At 41.6% G+C, this 27,192-nt stretch overlaps 2 protein-coding genes across 43 annotated transcripts in view; one reads left to right on the forward strand and one right to left on the reverse strand.

Annotated features, from left to right (window-relative positions):
- DBI (diazepam binding inhibitor, acyl-CoA binding protein) overlaps nt 1–27,192 on the forward strand; it is a 343,175-nt gene that overhangs the window by 265,607 nt on the left and 50,376 nt on the right. The window contains exon 1 of one of the 40 annotated variants that reach the window (XM_050752748.1): nt 4,433–4,442. The exons of the other annotated variants lie outside the window; for them this stretch is intronic. The gene's annotated coding sequence lies outside the window, so the exon portion shown is untranslated. Of the gene's footprint in view, nt 1–4,432; nt 4,443–27,192 lie in introns of those variants that run through there. 40 annotated transcript variants of the gene reach the window in all.
- The window catches only part of C12H2orf76 (chromosome 12 C2orf76 homolog), a 447,011-nt gene that overhangs the window by 9,567 nt on the left and 410,252 nt on the right, over nt 1–27,192 (reverse strand). For 2 of the 3 annotated variants that reach the window (XM_050752721.1, XM_050752720.1), the window contains exon 5: nt 21,937–22,018. In XM_050752721.1, coding sequence (XP_050608678.1) covers nt 21,937–22,018 — 82 coding nt within the window. Of the gene's footprint in view, nt 1–11,860; nt 12,189–21,936; nt 22,019–27,192 lie in introns of those variants that run through there. The other variant, XM_050752723.1, reaches the window with a different exon arrangement.

Consider the following 27,192-nt stretch of genomic DNA (forward strand, 5'->3'; position numbering starts at 1 on the left):
AAACAAAATTTTAGGCGGTAGCAATTGCATGATTGCTTTTGAGCACTAGTACAACATGCCACCCCATGTACAAGCTGATGGTTTTGACTTTCAGCTATCAGACGCCAAGGCTGACTTACAGGGGAATAAACCTACTGCACACAGTCCTTAATAAATGACTGACACTGGCTCGGCTTCATCAGTTCCCAGGCCCAGACAGACTCTGCTGCCACCTGGTGGCTGAGGGTAGGCAAAGGCGGACAAGTGCAGGGCCACTCCACCTGACCTGCAGCCTGGACTTCTCTGGGTAAGGAGGATGTGCTAAAATGGCGGGAAAGGTGTCATATCAGAGGAGGAGCTGCTAGGCAAGACGTAAAGATAAACAGCTGCGCATTAATCGGCTGGTGCCTGGCAGGTATCTAGAATATTCAAACTACAAAACCGGCCTTTGCAAGGTTTTTCTTCCCAGAGATTATATTTCCTTGGACAACCTATGTATGCATTCATTCTACCAACCCACTCCACCCCATCCCACTTGAAGCAAGTCACAGCCAGAGAATACTGAAAGGGACGGCTTTATTCTTACAGAAAGGACGTTTAAATTGCCAGCTGTTGTTAATGAGCCCATTTGTCCTAATTGGGGAAAATTCCAACCAGAAGAAAGGGGACATGTCAAGGAAACATGTGACAGGTAATGTGCTCAGGGCTAGATGAATCCAAGGCCAAGACACCTCGGGAAATAAAATGGGAAGAGAAGGGTTCTTGGGAAATGAAAAATGGGTCCTTCCCTGGGTCCAAGAACACTGCTGGGCAGTGTGGCTGGAGCTGGCAGGTGGAGGGGGAGAACTGGCGGCAACCAGACACCCCTGCCTTGTAGGAAGAGGCCTGGCTCCACTGCCCAGTGCTCATAGGGGACAGCCTCCTATTCAGTGTCTAAATGTTCTCCCTGTGCGATGGGATTAATAGTATTTCTTTGTAAAATAGCAGTGTAACAGAACTTATTCCCCAAAACAGAATATGTTTAGGCAGCACCAAGCTAGCTCACCTTAACAAAGCCACAGAGAAATTCTGGAAGGTCAATGTTATCATCCCCACTTAAGAGAGCCGGAAACTGAGATCTGGAGAGGCCGAGCAGCTCACCTAAGGTCACACCTCCAAGCTAGCGACAATGCCTTTGTTCTTCCAACCCCGGGCTGCCTATGTCAGAGCTGAGCTCTCTCCTCCCACTCATGCTTGCCTAAAGCAAACAGAAAGACCAATAATTCCAATATATGCAAAAGTGCACCATTTGCCTTTTCCAATTTGTATAATTTTAAATGTCACCACAAGTTCACTTCTAGGTCACTTTTAAAACAAGCAACTTTGCTTTAAGGCAAGTGGGGAAAAAAAATTCTGCCTTCATTTGTACAGTTGTACAATACACTGTTCAGTTTTCTACTCAGTTTTCCAGGGAACAGTTCAAACAGAAACAAATGACAATCTAGGACACTTATCTTGCCTATTGTGACTAACCACCACAGCATTTGAGGTTTTTTGTCTTTTATTTCCAGCTGGTAAAAAAGCCCTCACAGGAGGCTCAGGACCGCCTCCGGGCATACGCGGAGCCACGCAGCAGAAAAGAACTGTCAGCCGCATGCAAATGCCAGTGCAGCAGTGACCGGAGTCAGATCCACAAAAACAAACTAACTTTCAACACAGGTTTTCATCTCATTTCCTCAACTGCATTTGAAACACATATGCACTCAGGACTGCTGACCAATTATTCCAGATCTCAGTCTATACCACTTTACACATCTAAATGACTAATTTCAACTAAAGAAACTCCTAGAGAGTGTATTCAATCTACACAGATCTATTAAAACATTGCTATGAGATGAGCTTCAACAATCTGTAAAGTTTTTCTTTAACATTCAAATACAATCTTAGGCCAGGCGCGGTGGCTCATGCCTGTAATCCCAGCACTTTGGGAGGTCAAGGCAGGCGGATCACCTGAACACAGGAGTTTGAGACCAGCCTGGCCAACATAGTGAAACTCCGCCTCTACTAAAAATACAAAAATTAGCTGGTCATGGTTGCACGCGCCTGTAGTCCCAGGGCTGAGGCAGAAGAATCGCTTGAACCTGGGAGGCGGAGGTTACAGTGAGCCAAGATTGTGCCACTGAACTCCAGCCTGGACGACATAGTGAGAATCTGTCTCAAAACAAAACAAACAAAACAAAAAACAAATACAATTTTAAAGTCCTTCACTCATCCCAGAAACATCCATGCTGGCCTATGAAGTGCCAGCCACTGTTCTATACCCTGGAGACATTCTAATAGCAGAAGGCAGAACAGAAAAGGGTTTTTTTTAAAGTAAAACAGTTAGACAAATGAGTTTTGCAAAGGCAAGCATTTGCTATTTTGTATAGGATAAGCAGAGAAGGCCTCTTTGATGGCATTTGAGCAGACATCTGACAGAAAGGGAGAAAACCATGCAAATAAATGTAGAAAAGTCATTGCAAGCAGAGGGAAGAGCAAGAGCAAAGGCCCTGGGGCATGTGTATGTTTACCAGCTGGCCCTGGGGCATGCATGTATTTGGTGTGCACCATGAAGAGGACCAAGGCCAAGGTTCTTTCTCTGAGTAAGGGTTTTGAGCTGAGGCATGACAGGATCTGACTCACGTTCTAGAAGAATCGCTGTGATGGCTGGGTAGAGCATTGCAGTGGGGCACAAATGAGAACAGGAAGAACTGTAGTGGGGTAGGAGTGACAGCAAGAAGGCCAGTTAGAAGGAAGGTGACTGCAATAGTCCAGGTAAGAATGGTGGTGCCTTGGGCCCAGTGGTAGTAGTGAAAAAGGTGAGAGAAGCCTGGGCCCTGGATATACTCTGAACGTGGAGCAGACAGAACTGGCTGATGGCCTGGTTGTGGGGGTTAAAGAAAAAAGAGATATATCTCCAAGGTTTCTGGCCTGAACAAATGGAGGACTGGAGGTCATGTCCTTCAGTGGAGAAGACTGAGCATGGTCCAGCCTCAGGGAAAAGGCACACAGGGGCTCAGCTGGGGTGTGTTAGCATCTGAGGCATCTATCAGAGGACACCTATCAGCCACCTCAGCAGGGATGGGGAGCACCCAGCGGGGACTCCGGCAGGGAGCTGCGCTGTGGACTGAGATCCAGAGTCTGCAACATTTAGTTGTTATTTAAAGCTGGGAGCACGCATGAGGTCATCTAGGGAGAAGATATAATTAGAGAAGTCAGAGGACTGAGCCCTGGGGCCTTCCACATTGTAAAGGTTAAGGGATGAGGCAGAACTGGCAAACGAGATGGGGAGGAGTGACCAGTGAAGCTAAGCAAAGCAAGTGTGGGCAAGACGGGTGTCGGTTGATTCTGTGTGTCCAAAGATGCTGAGAGGTGAAGCAATTCCAAGACAGAGAATCCTATTCCTGTGGCAACAGGAACCTTTGGTGACCCTGCAAGAGCTGTCTCAGCAGAGAGCTGGACGGAAGCCCTCATGGAGGAAAGAGGGTGTGGAGAACTCGGTTCAGGAATTTGGCTGTGAAGGGAAGATGGGGTGACTCTTGTGGTAGGGTTCGATGGGAGAGCTGTCCCTATGCTGGTGGGGTGCAGAACTTGATGGTGTTCCAGAGGGAGGACAACGCTGAAGTGTGCTCGTTGGTGTTCCAGAGGAGGGGAGCTTGGGCACAAGGGAGGACAGGCAGCACTACTCGCTTGCCTACTCACACAGGAAGGCAAGTGGGGGACATGGCCGGGGGCAGGAGCATGTTGTCTAGGATGGCCCGAAGTGAGGACAGCAGCTGGGAGTGAGAGGAGGGGTCTCAGGGTTGAGGGCCTAAAGGAACCCGGAGAGCGAGGGGAACTGCAGGGTAGCGTGAGGACCTGACTGCGGCTTAGCAGCCATGACCGACAGCGTTGCCAGTCAGCACTCGCCCTCCACCCCACCACGTGCAGTGCAGCGGTTCGGGTGCGGGTGGAGAAGGTGGAGCATGGCAGGGTTAGGCCTGGGGCCTGAGGGGTCAGGGCAGCAAGGGTCTAGGCAGAGATTGATGAGAAGGTGCAGAGGATCTCAAGTCGGGGGTGGGACGGTGAGAAGACAGCAGGATCAATGAAGTGTAGTTCAGGTGGGATTGAAGAGCCTTGGAGGGGGCACCAGAGGCAGAGAAATGGAAAGACAGGAGAGAACGGTCAGAGAATGGGAGGTGGACATTGAGATAGCGTTGTGGACTAGGGTGCAGTTATTAATGACTACAGCAAAGGTGTGCCTCTAGGAGTAGGTGGCTGAGACAGAGACGACAAGAAGGTTGCAGTGAGTTATTCAATGACCTAAGAGGCCCTAGGGTACAGGAAGGCTAGTCTACATCTATCCTGAATTACGAGAGACAGCAGCGGTGAGCCAGGAACTATAATCATCAGGTAATAAGGGAGAGTGGCACAGGGCCTGCAGGTGTCTGCAACAAGGTTGGGGGATGGCAATAATGTGTAGTCCGATGGCATAAGGCTCAAGGTCACAGGACAGAGGGAGGGGGAAGGGGCACTGATCAGGAAATTAAATGAGGTTGTTGTGCTTTGCTAAACAGAATTAACACTGAGTGGATTGAAGATGACCGCTCCCTATCTTACCGCTCTCATTCCCCACCAAGTCACAGATGGAGGGGAAGAAGCCCTTGCCACCCTCCATCCTGGGGACTTGCCTTAGTCCTGTGAAGGAGTCACAGCCTTAAGAGTGCTCTGGTGACTGCTTTGATTGACCAGATTTGATAGATCACAAGAATACCATTATGGACGACAGTTTTTTCCCTATATATTGGATGTAATAGAAACGAAGTTAAAACCAAAAGCTTGAGTCTCTAAGGCCGCATCCCGAAAACAGTCTGCCCTTACTTATTTTGAAAGAGTCACGTGACTTCATCTGGGACCTGAAATGGATTTTCTCCATCTTAAAATCTCGCGGCCTACGAATGACGTTATTTACTGAACACTAAGCCGAAGTGGCAGCAGCACGGAATGGAGGAGGGTCACTGCTCCCTAAGAAACCACATCGTCGAGCAGCACAACACACATCCTGCATGTTTAAGTCATGACAACTATATGACCCTCTCGCTGACTAATGATCAAAAAATGAGCCTCCAAAGGCCATTATCAAAACTCTTATGCTCATATTCTAGCCCAAAATGCACATTTGGGGATGGGGAAAGTGGTCTCAGGTCTGATTCTTTGAATAAATATGTCTCCTTTGATGGAAAGAAATGACGAATACCGTGCCTTCCTCTTCCACTCCTATAAATGCTAGAAGTGCAGAGTGAAAGGTACAGAGTGGCCATGAGATACGTGCTGTGGATCCACGTGAGATATGGGTTCTTTCCAGGCCTGCAGACAGCAAGGCTCACTGTCTTGATGGTGCAGTTCAAAATATTAACCTCAGACCAATTAAGTCAATATTCCACTTCAATTACCTCTGCTACTCTGAGCAATCATGAGAGTTTCTGAAAGTAAAATACGGAGAAACTGCCCAGCACCAATAATCAGAGCCCTTCTCCCAACACACATGCATGCATACATGTACACATGTGTACATGCACAGTGAGAAAAAGATGACAAGATTGCTGGACAACTTCTGTAGTGGGCAGAGGGGTCCAAGTACAGATCCTTGGACATTCAGGCCTTGGACACTTCAGACCTGGTCTCAGGCCCCACTCACAGCCCCAACTCAGCCCTCTGCTGGGAATAGTTCTCTGCTGTCAGCCACACCCAGCTAAGCCAGGAAGAGAGCCCACACAGGCACAGTTCTGCACCAGGGCAGACTGGTTTTTATTCTGTCTGCTGCCTTAAAGTGAGATTTCTTAATTTTTAAAATAACCTAGAAACAAATGGAGGGTTTTGTACACTACCCAAAGAGTTACCGGCATTGCCTCATCATGTGTGAGAACATTCAGTCTTCGGAAGGGAAGCGGGACATCCCCTCTGCAAAGTAACTCCTGTGTCCCTGCCCCTGCCTGGGAGTCACCCTTACAGGCTCACATATGCACAAGCTAAAGGACATGCATGCCCCAACATGCATTAGCAGAAATGGGGAAGCTCCTGCTCTTCACTCTTGTCCCCAGCAATCAGCAGCAGGTTTCCAAAGGGGCTCAGGCCAGGCCAGTTCTCTGGGTGTCCAAATAGGTAGGAACATCACCATCTCTCCTGCCTGTGTCTGGGACAAGCAGAAAAAGAAGGAAAAGAAAACCCGTTGGCTATGGCAAAGAAGTTCCTCAAAGTCACATGAAACCTGGCCCAACCTGTGGGACCAGGGCCCATGTGTTCCTTTGGCAAAGGCAAGTTCTCTTCACCTGAGAAACAGAAAAATGCATGTTAAGGGGCATCAACAACGCAGATGGGGAACTGTCTCTTGGCCGTGGTTGACCACCTTTCTACCATGTTTCTCCAAGTGCCCAACTCCCTTTGTTTTCAAAGAGTGGCAGAAAGTAGGATTTGAAGCCAGAAGAGACCTGCTCTTTGACTTATCAGATTGTAGGCCTTGGGCAAGTGGCTTAATCTCTGAGGGTGAGGGTTCCTTGCTCTAAAATAAAGTTGTTGCTGCTGCACTCACTCTCACAATAAGCACCCGAAGACACGTAATGAGCGCTCACTTCCTGCTAGGCTCTGTCCGTAAGTGCCTTGTAGGCAATGTCCCGCTTGATCACAAAACTCTACAAAGTGGCCCTTATTATCTCCTCCATCTCACAGATGGGGAAACCAGGACTCCTCGGAGCTCTATCACAGTGTACTGTGTGGATTAAATGAGATAATATAAAATACATACAGTGTCTGGCACATAGCGGTGATTAAAAAAAAAAAGACTTCTCAACCGTATTTAAGAGAGTGATCACGGTTTGAAATGCACAAAATGACAAAGCTTTAAAATGCATACCTATATGTTTAAATAACATATGTGCAAAAAGAAAAAAATAAAGGTCTGAAGGTATGCTCACCAAGCTACGCAAAGGAGTGACTTTGCAAGAACAGGATTTTTACTTTAACCTTCAGAATTTTGTTGTTGTTGTTTGTTTTGAGACAAGGTCTGGCTCTATAGCCCAGGCTGGAGTGCAGTGGTGTGATCTCGGCTCACTGTAACCTCTGCCTCCTGGGTTAAAGTCTTCCTCCCTCCTCAGCCTCCTAGGTAGCTAGGGCTACAGGCATGCACTACCATGCCCAGCTAATTTTTGTCGAGATGGGGTTTCACCATGTTGCCCAGGCTGGACTCCAACTCATGAGCTCAAGTGATCACTGGCCTCAGCCTCCCAAAGTGCTGGGATTACAGGTGTAAGCCACCATGCTCAGACCAGAATTGGTTGTTTTAAAAAGCAAATGTGACTTAAAACACATGAAAAATATCAGAAACACTAAAAAAATATACATAGGACAAATAACCTAGATGGAAATATGTCAAAATGTTCATGGCAATTGCCTGATGAATTTTTTCGGCTTCTTTTGATTTCTATACAGGTTTTGGTTTGGTTTTTACTAATGCATTTTTTTTAATGAGACAGGGTCTCACTATGCTGCCCAGGCTGGTGTCAAACTCCTAGGCTCAAGCAATCCCCCCACCTCAGCCTACTGAGTAGCTGAGACTATAGGCGGACATCACACCTGGCTTGCTTTTAGTCATTCTTAATACAAACACACTCTCCTTATGAAATTGTGACATACGCCTTTTGTAAGAAGGCCTTCTCTACCCCAAGGTCACAAATATAATCCATTTTTCCTTCTAATAAACTCATCATCTTGTTTTTCATGTTTGTTATTTAATCCATCTGAAATTTTTGTGAATGGTATGAAGTAGGGCCCTTGTTTTTTTAAATACCTGGCCATGTATAAGTAATCTTTCTTTTCCTCATAATTACAAATACTACCTTTATTAGCTATTGTTTCCATGTAAATTTTATGTTTCTATATTCTATTGCATTCATCATTTTATCTAGTTCTGTATCATTACCAACTTGTTTTGATCACTGAATATATTTTGACATTTGGTAGGCAACCACCCATTCTTCTAGCCTACCTTTTGTTTTTCCAAGTTGATCTTGGCTATTCTTGCATATTTTTCTTCCAAATGAATTTAAAATCAATTTGTCAAGTTCCATGATAAATCCTTTGGGATTTTGATTGAGATTGCATTTACTTATGGATTAGGTAGGTATCTTCTATCTATAAACATGTAATCTATCTCTATTTAGGTCTTTTATACTCATCTAATAACACTATTTTATAGCTTTTATGGACAATACATTTTAGGTTCAGCACTGAAGTCTCTTACTTCAAAAAACTTAATTCTCTTGCAATCATATTGTCTACAAATGAATGTTTTGCCTACTACTTTCCAATATCTGAGAATCATTACTTTTCCCACAGTACTGGCTACAGTAAGACTTGCAGAAATATACTGAATAGTACTGGCAATAGTGTTCATTCTTGTCTAATTCATATTTTTTGTGCTGGAATGCAGTGGTGCAATCACAGCTCACTGTAGCCTTGACCTCCTGACCCAAGGGATCCTCTGACCTCCACCTCCCTAGTAACTGGAACTACAGGCGCAAGTTACCACACCTGGCTAATTTTTCGTTTTTGTTCTTTTGTAGAGATGGGGTTTCATCCTCTTGCCCAGGCTGGTCTCGAACTCCTGAGCTCAAGCAATCTGCCCGCCTCAGCCTCCCAAAGTGCTGAGATTACAGGCCTGAGCCACCGCACCCACCCGCAGCCTCTTATTCATATCTAACAGATTTGCTGAAACACTTCTGCATTAAGTAGGTTTCCTACGAGCAACCTTCATCAAGTTAAGGGTATTTCTTTCCCTTGCTAACTTGTATATATGCATGAGCAAGAATATCATCAAATGCCTTTTGGCACCTATTGAGATAAACATAATTTTTTTCTCCTTTATAGATTTTGAAAACTATATATTGAACCAATCTTCCATTCCTGGTAAAAGTCCTTTTTAGTCACAATGTATTTGTATTTATTGTAAAGACAACAGAAATGTCTTTTCTCACATAGTTCTGGAGGCTACAAGTCTGAAATCCAGATGTCAGCAGGGCCCTGCTCGCTCTGCAGGCTTTAGGAAACAATCCGTCTTTGCCTCTTTCTGGTGGTTGCTGTCTATAGGTTTATTTCTGATTTTTATTCCTTGTTTATAAGTGAAAATAGCCTATATGTACCTTTTATAAGAAAAACACACACCCAAAAAGGTACTATACATACATATTTTTACATTATCTACTTACAAATGCACAGGTAAAGATATGCTTAATTTTATATTTTAAAAAAGCCTGGTATGCAAATTGAATGTGTGCAAAGCAAACAAACGGAATATGTTTTAACCTCTACTTATTGAATTCCCTATTTGGGTTACTGCTACCATCATTAATCCAGCCACTCAACTCCAGCAAGAATCACTGAAGTCTCCATTCCTCCCTCCCCACACTATCCCCGGTCCAGGCATTCACTAGGTCCCAAACATTCTAAGGTCATTCTACCTCAGGTCTCCACTGGGAGGCTGCAGTATGGAATGGGGGAAGTCAGAATTTTAAGACAGACTTGGTTCTAATTCCATTGCACATTACTGCATTCTCTCGAGCAAATAACTTTACCTCTCTGGGCCCCAGTGTCTTCATCTATAAATATACATGCTACCATTGAAGAACTGTGGTAAATGTCAAATGAGATAACATATGTAAATTAACTACCACATCACATTTGCCACGGAATGCATGATCAAATGGTAACACCAAGAACCTCCCCACTCCTCTTCTTCCCCTCTGTCCCTGCCCTGAGCCAGGCCTTCCAAACGTCACCTGCTCAATGATGTCTTCTAAGTCTTTCTGCCATCTGGACATTGCTGACAAAGCTCACTTGCTAAAATACAAATGGAATCAAACACCTGTTTAAATCATGCTACTGGCTCCCATCTACCTACTAGATACAGTTCCAACTCCTTAGCATGACTTGTAAGGCCTACCTCAACCTACCTTTCTGGCCTTATCTTCCTCTACTCTGTTCCATGTACTTTGCCCTCCTGTACAGATGCTCCTCAACTTACAATGGGGTTAGTCCCAATAAACTCATTGTTGGTTGAAAATGTAAGTGAAAAATGCATTTAATACACCTAACCTACCAAACACTGCAGCTTAGCTTAATCTACCTTACATATGCTCAGAACATTTACATTAGACTACAGTTGGGCAAAATCATCTATCACAAAGCCTATTTTATTGTAAAGTATTAAATATTTCATGTAATTTATTGAATACTGCACTGAAAGTGGAAAACATAATGGTTCTATGGGTACTCAGTGTACAGTTTCTACTGAATGCCTATTGCTTTTGTACCACTGTTAGGTCTAAACATCATTAAGTTGCACCACCTATAAAAGTCGGGGACACTAAAATTTGTGCTTTCTCCTGAAACCTCAAGCTCTTTCTTTGCCTTTGTGTATGCTACTCCCTCCTCCAGTAAGCCCTTCCCTTCTTTTCTTCTAAGCAAAAATTCCTGTTCAATCTTCTAAGACACAGCTCAACTGGTACTTCTAAAAACAAAGAAACAAACAAACAAAACAAACCAACAAAAACCCCAGAACTAATTTCTGTCAACAACGCTCTGATGGCAGCTTTTTCTGCTATTCTTAAAATCGTTTGATTGTACTATGTCTTTCTCCATTTACTAAGGCAAAAACTGGGTCTTATTTTCTTCTTTATTAACTCCCCCAAAAGCTATGTCATCTGTGTATTCAACACTTTGCTCCTGAATGAAATAATGAGTAAAATAAATAGAATTTCTGTCTTAAAGAAGACCCTATTAACTTTTTCAATAAAGCAAAGCATCTTCTAATCATGTTAATCAGACTTTCAAAGTTTATTTTTAAAAAATAATAGGTTTTCTTAAGTTAGACGTGGTCATAATGAAACCAATTTGTCCTCCTGGCAACTCTGAGGACTCAGGGAGCAATGGCAGAGCTGGCTAAGTTCTCTAGGACTCAAGGAGCAATGGCAGAGCCAGCTAAGTTCTCTAGGACTCAGGGAGCAATGGCAGAGCCAGCTAAGCTCTCCAGGACTCAGGGAGCAATGGCAGAGCCAGCTAAGTTCTCTAGGACTCAGGGAGCAATGGCAGAGCTAGCTAAGCTCTCCGGAACTCAGGGAGCAATGGCAAGGCTGTCTAAGCCCTCCAGCACTCAGGGAGCAATGGCAGGGCCAGCTAAGCCCTCCAGGACTCAGGGAGCAATGGCAGAGCTAGCTAAGCTCTCCAGGAGTTCTGATTAAACGCAGGCTGACTGAAAGGCCTCTGAAATAGTAACTCCTCACGTGCTGGTGGTCAGCCATGATCAGCAACCACAAGTATTATATTATTTAGAAGGAATGTATCTTCCAGGACATAGACTTGTTCTCAATGAACAATTTTCTTCCAGAAGTGCAAGCATCCTGCTACTTCCTCTCTCTAAATAAATGAGTTTGGTTCTATGACAGTTTGCTCCTGAAGATGGAAAACACAGCTCAAGAAAGAAAAGAAAAAAAAAAAATCAGCAACATTACTTGTATAGGCTGCGATACTTTAAAAAAAAAAAAAAAGTAACCTTCCTACATCATAAAACCTCCCTAAAATATACACAATTCAGTTGCACATATGGTGGTATGTATCACACACCCTGAGCTAAAAGGTAGCCATGAGGGTCAAGAAATTCAGAATTTCTGGTAGCCACAGACAGTAACAGTTGCTCTAATTAGAAACTACAGAAAAAATATAAAATAAACAGTATGATCTTAGTCTTACAATCTTTTTAAGGAACTCAACATGCAAGTCACCAAAATAATTCCTAATTTTAGAAAATAAATGATAATTTAAGAATATTCCACGATAATTTTTAATAACAATTTATTTCCCTTTAAAAAAATCAAATGTTTTTCTCGTAATATATTATTTTACGACAACAAAGAAAAAGAAAGAGAGAAGGAAAGAAAGACCTAAAGAGAAAGAAATCACCAGATTTTAGCTCAAAGAGTAGAGCCTGGGATTAATTTTTTAAGATTTGTTTGTCAATTTCACAAACTCAGCAGTGGAATAAAAAGCTTAATACAGGTATGCAAAAAGGAAGCCCTCGCGATGTTTTCACCAGGATGAAATGGGATTAGCTTTGTAGTTCTTATAATCTTCTTCACAGAAGAATGCAATTTCAGTTTCACTGGCTGAAAAAAAACACAAAATAGAAAACAAGATTTCAATGTAAATCTCAATTTTAAACAAGTATGGAAATCCATATGACTTTGATTCGGTATTTTAGAATAGCTTCAGATGCCTAAAGTGAAAAAGATGAGTTATTTGTTGGGTTGCACAATGAATTTTACCAAATCAACAGGAAGTTTCAGGTGAAGTTTTAAGAATTGAAAGCTCAAATGATTTAAAAAAAAAAAAAAAAAAAAAAAAAAAAAAAAAAACCCAAAAATTAAAATCAAGAGTTAACACAAGAATCTGGTTTTCAGGAAATCATAAAATTGCTCATTTGTAGTACTCTTTACAGTGCTAGGAAATAAAAAACCTTGATTTTTTTTTCTCAAATATGCTACTCAGGTACTGAAGGAAGGGGAGGGAAAACTCTTTTTCCCCCCTGAAATTAGCCTGTAGGTATAATAATTTAATACTTAGAGGATCAGTAGAATATTTTACAGATCACTTTACATTCTCCCTCATGACCCATCAAAATATGTGTCTGAAGAAGTTAATTTTTTGCCCTGCTTATGATTAATTCATGCGGCTTCAACAATATGCAAAGTGAAAGACACAAATTGGCTGCTACCTCAATACCTTCAAATACCTCTAATTATTCACAGGGGAGATGGCACCGCTAAAGGACCCATGAAGGTTCAGAGCAGTCACAATTCTTTCAACCTAGCAGGTCAAGGACTGCGTCTTCTAAAACAGTAAGTCAGCAACATTATTAATTCAGGCTAGAGACAAATCTGATGGAAAGCCTTCCAATTATTAAACATGCAATTCTTTAAGGTGTTGTGCCAACAAGTTCCACATTCATTTTTTAAATTAAACCAGAAGTTAATACAGTCTGCTTGGCTTTTACAGAAAGAGCAAAAGGGCCTTCAGAATCTCCACAAGAAAACAGTCAAGATTATTCGTAATGAATACTGAGTACTCAATTAACATACTCTCTAAAAACAGACAAGTAAAACTCTCCAAGTCAAATAAATAGGATAAATAAGAAAGGGTGCCAAGGATTACTACTGGTCTCTTAGTTTACAGCTCTCATCTCATCATTAGACTTTATCACAAAACAATGAAATTAATGAGATTAGCATGCCATTTCATTAAAAATGTTTTTGCTGTTTTCAAGAATATCAAATTTAACGTTTGTTAATCATAAGCTACCCGTGCTCATTACAGAAAATAAACAAGTGTCAAAAGAAGAAAATAAAGCCAGCCATAGTCACAGATCCTCATTCCAGTCCTTACTATATCTTCAAGATTAAATTTAATCTGAGGAGATGAAAATCAGATTGCAGCCTCGCATGACAAGGAGCCTGTGGGGAATACAGCAGAGAGAAACTGGAGATCAATAAGGAGGGGCTGTGAAAAGATGCACCCTGTGCAAACAGTAAGTTAAGGTACAGTTAAATTTTACAAGAAAGTGGCATCTAAAAGAAAAAAGACTCCACACTTGGAATCAGTGGGAAAAAGAAAATCAAGAAAGGGAGCTTCAAAAACTTCAATATTCAAAGATATTTGGAAATCTATCCTTTATACAAAAAGCTCCTGGGGTTTCCTTTTTTGAAGGGAAGCATGCCCAGAGGTAGACTTATATAATTTGCAAGTGATTCTAATCAACCTTCTAATGGAAAATGAGCAAAAGACACCCTGTTCTTAATAATCACAGAGCAAGGTTTTATCTGTGATGTGCTATTTACATACAGAACTTTACACAGTGCTTTGCCCACACAGCACTTTGCTCAATCCACACTAACTGTAATTACAATTTTCACTTACTGCAGTTGACATTTATCTGAACCCCTTCTGAGAAACTAATATGTTGTGTGGCTCTTCAGCAATAGTAGGTTCAGAGAAGCTGATGGGAAGCAAGGACTAAGCAGTTCTGTTTTGACACATAGGTTCTCCTGGGTCCAGTTAACTTAAACATCAATCCATTATTTACATAGGGCATTTATGCTAGCTCTCATAATGTAGACTCCGAATGAGAATCTGCAGTGTAAAGATTTTATTTTCAGATGACTGTACTTTTTTTTCAGGAAATCTAGGTAAACAAATGGGTTAAACTATAATACTTCAGGTTGACTTAAAAATTTCTTCACCCGTAACAAACTGGAAAACACACAAATTAAAATTTACTCTGAACATTCAAAAGTAAAACATTAAATGGGTTTTAAATTTTAGTAATGTGGTCCTTAAGCAGAAATAGAATATAATGTTTTCTTACATCTGTAAAACTCTGTGGAAAATGTTTGAGAGAATGATTTCAGGGACTTATACTGCAAATTCATTTGCCAATTTACGTGAAAACCAATTATAAATGATTTTTAAGACCTCTACATAATTACTCTTTCCACCATTATCCCTTAAATTCCTGCTTCCCAAATACTATTTAAAATGGCTCCTTTAAAACTGGCTGGGGATGAACCCTCTGGAAGTCTACCTTGTGCTGGTCCCCCAGGGCACCTGATTTTAAATTAAATGTGCTGCAGGCGGCAGTGCAGTCAGGTGCAGAGTGCCTTGGCATGGGAATCTGAAATGAATGTGCAATCTAAAATCCAATAAATACACTGCCACTTCATCCCTTCGTCTTACTATCAAATGAAACAGAGAACCCTCCAAATACATTTGTAGGATCATTTTAATACTGATGTTCAAGTTTAATGAAATAAACACAAGCCAGGGCTTTCAAACTTTGGATATAAAATTAATAATTTTATAATGCTTCCAGACAGACATACACAACTTTAAAAGGAACATAATGATAATGACTTTAAATGAAAGAATATAAGATCAATTTTAAGTGTAAAATCCCAAGAAAAATTAAATGCAATGTATTTAAACTCTTCAACTAATTTATCTCAATAAACTCATCATCAACAAGGATTTATCCATATGTTCTGAGTCCCTAGCCTTGTGCTAGTCAGCACCAATGTAATATGAGGCGCAGCCCCTATTGTCTGGAAAAAGGAGCCTGAGACACACACACTGACTTTGTGGTACAGAAAATCCACGATCAGGAAGGCTGCCTTGTGACAATAACCACAGACTGTTGACCAAAAAACTACATGAAGGGTGAGGTGTGGCTTCTGTGGCAATCTGAGACCAAAAGGATGACGTTTCCCCCTCTCTCCCACTTTAGGAGTATCACCTATCCTCCCAAATGTCACAAAATCCTCATCTACAAATCATTCAAAGCTGTGTTCGCAGCTGAGTTATATTTCTAAGTTTTCACCACCAACAGAGGTCCCAAGTGCTGTGCCTTTTATTTCGCGGCTTGCTTCAAATATTGTTTTGGATCTGCTGGTAGAGAAGATTTCAAACTACAGTTTGAAGAAAACAACTAGCCAAAAAAAAAAAAAAAATCTCAGTCTTTGCTAGACTGGGTACATGCCTGTAATTTCCACCATGGTGTGGGGAGGTAAAAAGGAAAGCACTCTACAGAGGTTCACTCTAAGTCTTGCTTCTGGAATCCCCCAGTTTCCCAAGTCCAACACCCACATTACCGAGTAACCAGACTATCACTGTTTCTATGTAAGAGTGAAAAACAGCCACCATAACATACTGTTGAAGGAAGAAAACACGCATGACCTAAAATATTGCTACCCAGAAGAAGAAAGGGAAGGGGACCCACACCTTAAGGACACACAAATCAAACATGATCCTGAAAGAAAAGGGGGAGCCATAGAATCCCACAATATTAGCTGTACAGACAAGATCACCCAAAGGGGCGAGGCGTGAACAACAGGGATCTGGTTGGGGGCAGATGACAGAAGTGACACGCAAAACGAAAACAAACCAGGAGGGAGTTTTGGAATTATTACAGGACCTGGCTTGCCGAGAATGCTTCCCTCAGATAAACACTTACGGTTTGGCCACTGTATCTTGTTTTAAAATGTTTCCAATGAAACACAACTGGCTTTGGAAGAGTTACCCAGTCACAATTTCTCTCTTAAACCAGACCAGATTCCAAAGACAACAGTAGTAGAATGTAGCAAAATGAAAGAGAGAAAATAACACTTCCAAAAAAAAAAAAAACCCTTACACGTAAATTTATTACTTAGGGGAATTAGTCCATAAAACTACAACTGCTGACAACAAGGTAAAAACAATCTTTAAATTATAAGTAACATTTCTAGGTAAAAGTCTCTTCTTGCTTCTACTGAGCAAATCTCTTTTAAGTACGTGTTTTCCGTACTGAGTCCACAAGCAAAAACTTCCACTGACGTCAGGTGTAGAATGTTCCATTGGGATCTGCACTGCAGAGAAAAAGCCAAAGGATGAACTAGAGAATTTCTCCGTGAGAAAAGAAATCTTCAAACATTTTTTTTCCCTAATTTCCCCACCTGCAGCCTTTCTTTTCTTTTCATGACTACTGCAGAAAAGTCCTAATGATAAATTTGTTACCCTGGCATTATTCCATGGCAACGGGCTGTGGCCGCAGAGTGACAGCTCTACAGCAAGATCAGGTGGTAAAAAGGGGGAGGCAGACATGAGTTCGAATTTTTCTCTTAAACCTCTTAAAAATCTCATCAAACATGGCACTGAGAGAGGGAAAATTCCCTAGAAAAATCACATATTTCAGGCCGGGCGCAGTGACTCACGCCTGTAATCCCAGCACTTTGGGAGGCCGAGGCGGGCGGATCACTTGAGGTCAGGAGTTCAACACCAGCCTGGCCAACATGGCGAAACCCCATCCCTACTAAAAATGCAAAAATTAGACAGGCGTGGTGCACGCCTATAATCCCAGCGACTCAGAGGCTGAGGCAGGAGAATCACTTGAACCTGGGAGGCGGAGGTTGCAGTGAGCCGAGATCGCACCACTGCACTCTAGCCTGGGCGACAGAGTGAGGTCTGTCTTAAAAAAAAAAAAAAAAAAAAAAAAATCACATTTCAAGTATCATTTTCACAACTCAGTTCTCACTTAGAATTTTTTGTTGCTTTCCAGGTACCCTCATCTCCTTCCCCAGGTACAACCTCAGCTTGTCCCCAAGAGCACAGCAACACCACTCTAGATAACAAAGAGAAAATCGCTCCCTGCAGGGACCCAAATCGCCCTGAGCCCAGGGTTGCTGGCTTGCTGGAGTTAGGAGGGACGTTTGGAGTCCTCATACCACCCTGAGCCCAGGGTTGCTGGCTTGCTGGAGTTAGGAGGGACCTTTGGAGTCCTCATACCACCCTGAGCCCAGGGTTGCTGGCTTGCTGGAGTTAGGAGGGACGTTTGGAGTCCTCATACCGCCCTGAGCCCAGGGTTGCTGGCTTGCTGGAGTTAGGAGGGACGTTTGGAGTCCTCATACCACCCTGAGCCCAGGGTTGCTGGCTTGCTGGAGTTAGGAGGGACCTTTGGAGTCCTCATACCACCCTGAGCCCAGGGTTGCTGGCTTGCTGGAGTTAGGAGGGACGTTTGGAGTCCTCATACCACCCTGAGCCCAGGATTGCTGGCTTGCTGGAGTTAGGAGGGACGTTTGGAGTCCTCATACCACCCTGAGCCCAGGGTTGCTGGCTTGCTGGAGTTAGGAGGGACCTTTGGAGTCCTCATACCACCCTGAAATGAGTGGAGAATCTGGGAAAAGAATCTGACTCTGATCCAGGACCAATAGCCTTAAAGTAAGAGGACAAAAAGAGGGATTTGCTTCTCACCTTTACAGATGGTTCATTACATAAGTCAGTTTGAAATTAATCACAAGACCAACAACTCAATATTGTAGTAAAGTCAAAACATTTGCCAATTGCCTCCTCCAGGACGGTTTCCAGACAAAGCAGTTGTTCTTGAGGGCCTTTTACACACATCACTCCCGATGCCTTCATTGTTTTACACAACCCTTATGACAACCTTCTAGAATAGGTTTCATTCTTCCTATTTTTACAGAAAACAAAATAGAGTTTCAGAGACGATAAGTGGCTTACAGAAGGCCAGAAAGCAAGCAAAATGCACAGCCTTCATTCTAACTGACTTTCCCCAACTTCATGGGTTTGTACTTAAAAAAAAAAAAAAGGTCCTTTAATTACAAAGGAGAATATCAATTACCAGCAATGCCACCACCTCAAGAAACCATTTCTATAATTTTGGCATATGATCTTTTCTCCATATACACATAAACAATAATCTTACATGTATATTTTAAACATTTTAAAACAATAATGGGGTCGGGCACAGTGGCTCACACCTGTAATCCCAGCACTCTGGGAGGCCAAGGCAGGTGGATCACCTGAGGTCAGGAGTTCGAGACCAGCCTGGCCAATATGGCGAAACCCTGTCTCTACTAAAAAAATACAAAAATTAGCTGGGCGTGGTGGTACACACCTGTAATCCCAGCTACTCAGGAAGCTGAGGCAGAAGAATTGCTCGAACCCAGGAGGTGGAGGCTGCAGTGAGTCAAGATTGTGCCACTGTACTCCAGCCTGGGTGACAGAGTGAGACTCTGGTCTCAAAACAAAAACAAAAACAAAAACCCAAACCATAATGGTATCACACAGCATGTTCTATTTCTATTCAATAAATCAAGCTCTACATCAGTGCTTCACATACAAGGGAAGGTCAGGGCTAACCCCACCACCCCCTTGAAGACCTATCACAACGTCACAACTTGTCCCTGTTGGCTTAGAAACAAGTATCACTGAAATTCAAACTTGGGAAAGTCTTATTGGTCAAACTGACCCACAGAAAATTCAAGGTCATATTCATTCCTGACGGTGGTATAAGACTATCCATTTTTCCTACACCTCGAACTCCCTTGGACAATGCCACTTTTTTCATGTCTGCTAATCTTATAATAATTGCTGCTGTCCAAGGTCACCTAGACAGTAAAAGACAGAATCAGGATTTGGACCCAAGCACTCTGGCTCTAGACTCTAATTTTTATTTTTATAGAGATGAGGTCTCACTATGTTGTGCAGGCTAATCTAGAGCTCCTGGCCTCAAGCGATCCACTATCCTGGCATCCCAAACTGCTAGGATTACAGGCATGAGCCATGGCACCCAGCCCCAGACTAGAGTCTTAACACGAGACTCTACTACATAAAACAGTATCTATGTACTCATTTCTAGTAAGTCCTCATTCTCTCCTAATGAGAAGGAGCTATTTTTTATATGTGAGTTATTTCTTCTATCAGTAGAATTTCTCTTTTTCATAGTAATTACAAGGGTTCTTTATAAAGTCAGGCTAATAACGTCTTCTTTTTTTCTTTTTTTCTTTTTTCTTTTTTATTTTTTTGAAACAGAGTCTCACTCTGTTGCCCAGGCTAGAGTGCTGTGCTGGAGTGCAGTGGCATAATCTCAGCTCACTGCACCCTCTACCTTCCAGGTGCAAACCATTCTCCCGCCTCAGCCTCCCAAGTGGCTACGATTACAGGCGTGTGCCACCATGCCTGACTAATTTTTGTATTTTTAGTGAAGATGGGGTTTCACCACGTTGGCCAAGCTGGTCTCGAATTCCTGACCTCAAGTGATCCTCCCGCATTAGCCTCCCAAAATGCTGGGATTACAGGCATGAGTCACCATACCCGACCCCAGGCTAACAACTTTTTTATCTGTTGTATATGCTGCAAATATTTTTCAAAGTTTCTCCTTTAACTCTGTTTACAGTTTTTAGTTTTTACGTAGTCAAATCTATCACTTATCCCCCTTTATGGCTTCTGTCTTTGAGCTCATGCTTGGAAAGCTCTTCTCCTTCCCAAGATTATGAAATTATTGAACTACACTTTCTTTTTTAAAAATTGTTTTACATTATAACATTTAACCCATCTAGAATTTATTTTGTAATAAAAACAGAGATGAGATAAGAGTTTGAATTTTATTTTCCTGAATGCTTTGGCAATGGGCTTCACATAATTTTCTGGCTAAATCATTATTTCCTCACTTCTTTGAAATGTCAACTTTATCATCCTGTGAAATATTACCTTTTTTTTAGTTTTTGGATTTTCCAGTGTTTTCCATGGAGCTCTCTGTCAATACCCCCATCAATATCAGTCTGTAATATTCATTATGCTTCATGCTTTAACAACAAACAGGGCTACCTTCTAGGTGCTACATGCCCCAATCACAAAGGTGCCACCTGCTACGATAATATAATAGCATTTAAAGAAACAAATGCCAAATTTAAAATCATTCTTCAAAATAACAACCTTACATATTCATAACATGGAAAGACAACAATATTCTAGCAAATATTGTAGATGACAACACAGAAATCAAGTCTAAGGGCCGGGCGCGGTGGCTCAAGCCTGTAATCCCAGCACTTTGGGAGGCCAAGATGGGCGGATCACGAGGTCAGGAGATCGAGACCATCCTGGCTAACCCGGTGAAACCCCATCTCTACTAAAAAATACAAAAAACTAGCCGGGCGAGGTGGCAGGCGCCTGTAGTCCCAGCTACTCCGGAGGCTGAGGCAGGAGAATAGAGTAAACCCGGGAGGTGGAGCTTGCAGTGAGCCAAGATCCGGCCACTGCACTCCAGCCTGGGCGACAGTGCCAGACTCCCTCTCAAAAAAAAAAAAAAAAAAGAAATCAAGTCTAAGATTTCACAACATGCTATTTAAGATCCTGTTTAACTCAGATCTATGTCGGGAATTCATGCTAGTCACATGAATCAATCAGAAGTAAATTCCTGATATACGTGATTAAAGTAACTCAAATAATATTCATCCAAAAAAAAAAAAAAATCCAGGCTCCCAATGTGCACCTTACTAACCGTGTTCCTTAACAAGTGCATATAAATAATTATGAACAATGTGAGGCTGAGGCAGGCGGATCGCCTGAGGTTAGAAATTCATGACCAGTCTGGCCAATATAGTGAAACCGTGTCTCTACTAAAAAAATACAAAAATTAGCCAAGCATGGTGGTGCGCACCTGTGGTACCAGCTACTCAGGAAGCTGAGGCAGGAGAATCGCTTGAACCCGGGAAATGGAGGTTGCAGTGAGCCGAGATCGCACCATTGCGCTCCAGCCTGGGCGACAGAGTGAGACTCTGTCTCAAAAAATAAATTAATTAATAAATAATTAAGAAGCATGGCTTGTGACACTGCATCAGTCACCAACCGCAGAGGTGTATCAGGGCCACACTGCCTTTAACCACTCAGACCTCCCTGACAATCTCCACTTCCCCTCCTGCCAGATCAGCTTTAGGTGTACATATACGTAGAATAACAGTGACATCTAATGGTCACAAAATATGTCACATAACATTTATTTAGAATAAAACCACATGCACATTCTAGGCTGGAAGGCCCAATCAGGTACTTTTCAGCTGCACACACCAGGCTCCTATTTTAAATTCCATGCCTCAGTGGGCCCTGAGTGATTCGGAAGACCATCAGAAACCACACTGCATGTGATACCAACAACAACGCATTGCATTATTCCTCATTAGTTCTTACTATGCCCATTTCTCTCCAACCATCGGCTCAAGTGACAATGATAAGAGTAAGGAGACATGGTACTGACAACTCGTCCCTTAAACGGCCCCTCAGGAGAATTCTGAGCATACCTTCTGAAAAGAGCCATTTGCATTCTGCATATTTAGAGAGCGGACACCTACTGCCCTCAGTCAAATCAGAATGCACATCATTCTCATCCTCCTCCTCTCAGCAGTTACCGGGCAGTGTCAGGGGGGCCAACGGCAGCATTTACTTTCCAGTGAGTTATCCAAATACCATCAGCCAGGCCTCAGCATAGGCCAGGAGAGGGTTCCCCCTCCAGCAACACAAGGCCCCCTTCCTCACCGATTCCAGCTGCTTTCAGAGTGCTGTCTTCTTTCAGCAGGAGTCTGTCGTCATCTTCCAAACTCAACACAAGTTCATTTGTCTAAAAAAAAAAAAAGAAAAAGAAAATCTGCATTTTATCAGTACTTACATGGGTGTGTTCCGTGAGACTTCTCAAAGACACAGAGTTGTAACTTTGAGCACAGCAATAATCTAAGTAGATTCCACTCCCCTGGCCATAATGAGGGCAGTGAACAGAGGCACAGTGAGGTCCTGCCAAGTGCAGGCACCACGTAAAGCACTGGGGAGAGTCCTGTGGCGTGGCAATGAAGTCAGATCAGGATGCAAACCCAGACTCCACCAGCACTCAGCTGTGTGTGTGTTCTCAACAAGCTACACGACCTCTCTAGGACTCGATTTCCTCGTCGGTAGAAAAGGGGAGGAGAGGGCTCCTTCCCCATCACCTGTGGTAAGGGTGACAGGATGGAGCATATAAATCCTCAGCAGTGCCGGCCACAGGGTGAGCACTCTCTCTTAGCTGTCACTGTTCTGTTGCTGCATCATCATCATCTTCTCCTGCCATCCTAACCTGGTCGGCGACAGAGCAGAGCTTCCAGCTCTGGCCAGTCTGACTTCTGAGAGAAGCAAGTATACTTCCTTCTTTTGTTTTGTTTTTTGAGACAGGGTCTCACTCTGTCACCTAGGCTGGAGTGCAGTGGCATGATTATGGCTCACTACAGCCTCAGTCTCCAAGGCTCAAGCAATCCTCCCATCTCCAGCCTCCTGAGTAGCTGGGACTGCATACATGTGCCACCAAGCCTAATTTTTTTTTGTTTTTAGTAGAGACAGGGTCTCGCTATATTGCCCAGGCTCATCTCGAACTCCTGAAGTCAAGTGATCCTCCCACCTTGGCCTCCCAAAATTCTGGGATTACAGGCATGAGCCACCACACCTGGCCACAAGTATACTTCAAATGGCCATAAGTTCACATATCTAAAAACCTTGCCCAAGCTAAAAAACATTTGGTTCCATGTCAGATTAATTGGAATATTTCTCTATGTGATTTGGGGTGGGGGTAAACAAGAGTGCTCTCCAGTGATATTTACAAATCCAGCGAGACTCCACAAATACAAGTGAAAAATTTAAAGTTGCTATCTGCCCCTAAATAGCACAAAGAGATGACCACTAGTGTCACACAGCACCACTTGTCAACCAGAACACACCTGTTTAGCAACATATTCTATTTCTAGAATACAGCTGAGACAGAGAGTCAACAGAAAGGCCTCTCAGCAGCCAAATCCGAAGCCCAAGCCACGCAGGGTTCATGGACCTCATTCACTGCAGAGCACAGGGGCTTAAACTCCAGAGCACACACATTAAAAGAAAAAATACTTTACTCAAAAAATCATTTTAGAATAGGTAATACAGTCTGTAATCCCAGCACTTTGGGAGGCCAAGGCAGGAGGACTGTTTGAGCCCAGGAGTTTGAGACCAGCCTGAGCAGGATGGCATAGACCCCATCTCTACAAAAAAAAAGTTTTACTTAATTAGCTGGGTGTGGTGGCACACATCTATAGTCCCAGATACTCAGGAGGCTGAAGATGGGAAGATATCTTGATCCTGGGAGGTAGAGGTTGCAGTGAGCTGTGTTCATGCCACTGCACTCCAGCCTGAGCAACAAAGTAAGACTCTGTTTCAAAAAAAAAAAAAAAAGGAATAAAGTAATTTTTTTTTTATTCTTTGTATAATAACTCATTATACAAAGTTCTCCAAGCACATATGAATAGGAAGTGAAAAGTCAGTCTCCTCCCAATCCCCATCCACCAGCTATCTAGTTCTCCAGAGAGGACTGGGACCACTGAGAGGCCCTATTTCCCATACTCTCCCAACAGTGTGTTAGCAAAGCCTTCTGATCCTTGCCAATCTGACAGGTGTGGATTAAGTATAGTCTTAATTTGTATTTTATTATGCTCAAAGTTCTGAATATTTTCTATTTTTTGATGGAGTTGTAGGCTAATTTATCCAATAGAGTTGTAGAGTCTAGAGTATCTTCATATGCTAAGGAAATTCAGCCTTTTCTGTAAGTTAGAAAAACTTCCCCCACTTTTTATTTGTTCCTTGCTTTTTCTCAGTGTTTTTGTTTGTTTGTTTGTTTTGGTTTTTTTACATAGAAGGTGTTAAATTAATTTTCTTGGAATAAATAAGTTAGTGAACGAAGTAAAATATATGAGTCTCATATTGTTTCTCAGTTTTCTGTCATATTTAGAAAGACCTTCTTCACTCCAAGATTTTTAAAATTCCACGTTCTCTTCAAATATTTTCATGAATTTCATTTTTTGACTTTTTCATCATGGAGAATTTCAAATATACAATAAATACAGAATAGTGTAATAAACCCCCTGCCCTGTACCCAGGACCCAACTTGAACAAATTATCAAGTCATGTTCCATCTGTTTCATCTCTATCCTCATCTATGGGTTTAATTTTTTAATCCAAGGGGTATTTATTTTGGCATAAAGAAAAATACACAGATTCAACTTAGCTGCTTTTTAGATGTTTATGCAGTTATTCAAGTACTATTTATTGAATCCGCCATCTTTTCTTTACAAACCTGAAATGTCATATTTACCATACATTCAATTTCCACATTGGGGTCTATTTTTGAACTTTTAATTCTGTGCCCTTAAACTACCAGTTCATGTGATAGTGCCATACTGTTCTAATTACTACAGTTTTATAACATGTCTTATATGTTAGAGCTAATTACTCTCATTTCTCTTTTTCAGAGTTCTCCTGATTATTCGTATTTTTTACATACTAATTTTCAAATCAGCTTATTTAGTTTACATATAAACACAAGTATTGTGTGTTATTGGGGCAGCATTAAATATGTAAATTGAGAGAATTGATTTTGTGCTGTTGTATCTTCCTATCCAAAATATCCTAAGCATTTCTGTTTAAGTCTTATTTTGGAACTCTCATAGCAGGTTTTGTTTTGTTGTTAAGTTGAAGTACAATTTCACACTATAAAATGCACAGATCTTGAGAGGAGTTCACTTTAATGGGTCTGAAAAATTAATCCCAGAGCTTAGATTCATATTTTCAAGTGTGTGTGTGGTGAGGGGTGAGGAAGGACAGCAGCATTTTAAGTTTTCTTTTTAAAGACCCTGCACATTTCTTATAAAGTTTATTCCAGGATATGACTTCCACACATAAAATGGAAATTCAAGTTATTGCAATCTCTTTAATAGAAATTATTCTAACTTTATAAACAGACCACTGATTATATCCATAATACACACACACACACACACACACACACACACACACACACACACGAGGCTATGGTGGGAAGGTATCCGGTCAGTCTTTTTATTGTTGGAATGGGAAGAAATTTCTGAGGATATATAGTAACTGCAATTAGGAAAGTCTCTAAGTCCAGAAAACTAGGGAAATGGGAAAAATGCCTTTTATGAATGAGTTCATTAAGACAACAGAATTATTTAGAAGTCTCTCCTTTTGGCTGATGAAGGAAATTAAAATTATAGCTGAGTTGGAACACTGACAGGCCAAGCCAGCAATGCCACAGGTCCCGCAGATGGGGAATAGAAAATGAAAGGACAACAATAACTTGGAAATGAGAAAAATGACTGTGAGCTGGATAAGGCACAAATGAGGACATGTGGATGAAGTTTCTTTGAAGTTTTAAAACTGTATCTGTGAAAATATATTGACCTCCTCCCTTAGAAAAGTTGAAGTAGAAACTTGCAGAACCATCCCCAGGGCATCTTAACTAGCATTGTTATGATTTGGATGAAAGTTTATAAAGCTAGATTCCAGAAGCACTCTAAGTGACTTAATTGTTTTGGAAATCCTCCCTTAAACAAATACATTGTTCAACTGTAAAGACAAGCCCTAATTTTATAACTAGAACCTGCCAGTGTGAAACATATGTCTTAAATATAAGTAACAATTCTAAGATTGTTTTGTCTTCCAATGACAGGATAATTTCCAGATTTCTAAAAATGTTATAATACTGATAATTTGAACACGATGAACTATGTCTTCACTAAGATAAAGGAATAATTTACTACTTACTCCTTTTTGGAAACATGAGCATATGAAAAGCCAAACGATGTAAAACATGCAGCAATGAATGGAGAATGGGGACTCACTTTGCTTTACAACCTTTTCAAAGAGCATATTGTTTTAACTTTATTTTATATTTATATTTGTATTTTAAATATATTGTATATAATATATAAAAATATAAAATAGGACATTTCCTATTCTCTACATTTTAGGAATGAGGTTGAAAACATTTCTGTCCCCAAGGAGAGAAATTGGACGAAGTCCAAATACAGTGGCCCTATATTCTAGTACCAATCAAAGGGGCAGATTCCATATCACAGCCCCAGACACATGTGAGCATGACATTTTGAGGCATTTCACAATGGATATTGTAAAACTGGCATATACAATCATTGGTATGAAAAATAAAGTAACTAGAAGGAACCAACCCTACTAAACCCTTAACTTTTGCTCAGTGAAACTGATTTTGGACTTCTGACCTCCAGAATTGTGGGAGAATAAACATGTGTTGTTTTAAGCCACAAAAAAATTTTAAATAAATTTTAAAGCAGTTATCAATCAATGGTCAACAGACATACCCTCATGCCATTTTCTTGTGATCTGTGATACCCATTTATCTGAAAGGTGATTGAGTGTATGAAGTACAATTACGACAACAGAAGACAATGAAATAAAATGAATTCATAAGTACTTCATTCAAAAATTGTTACGGAAAAACTACTATGAGCCAGGCATTGTGCCAGGTATAGGGATATGACAAATAATATCTTGTTCTTGAGTAGTTTATATAATACAGTAAGATTACTGCTTTAAAGAGGACTCTATAGAAGGCCACTGAGATTAAAGGGGAAAAAAAATCACTCTGTCTGATAATTCTTTGATTGTGGCTTCATAAAAATGTTACTCCAAAAAAGTAAAAAAACAGAAATATAAACACGCATCAAACCCATACATAAACAGCTCTCTTTGGGAAAGGCAAGACAACTTCAGTATTGCAGGCCGTGGCCTTGGTGGAGCTAAAAGGTGTGCTCCCAGAGCCACAGTTCTGTGCCTTCTCTTATACCCAGCAAGAATCAAATCAGAACAAGTGAATTATTTGTGTTTGCTTCTGGCCCTTTTGTTCTGGTACAGAATTAAGAAAATAAAAGACACTGGATTGCCAGATAATAAGCAGTTTCTTTTATC

Source organism: Macaca thibetana, chromosome 12, assembly GCF_024542745.1.
Source record: "Macaca thibetana thibetana isolate TM-01 chromosome 12, ASM2454274v1, whole genome shotgun sequence".
Classification (NCBI taxonomy): Eukaryota; Metazoa; Chordata; class Mammalia; order Primates; family Cercopithecidae; genus Macaca; species Macaca thibetana.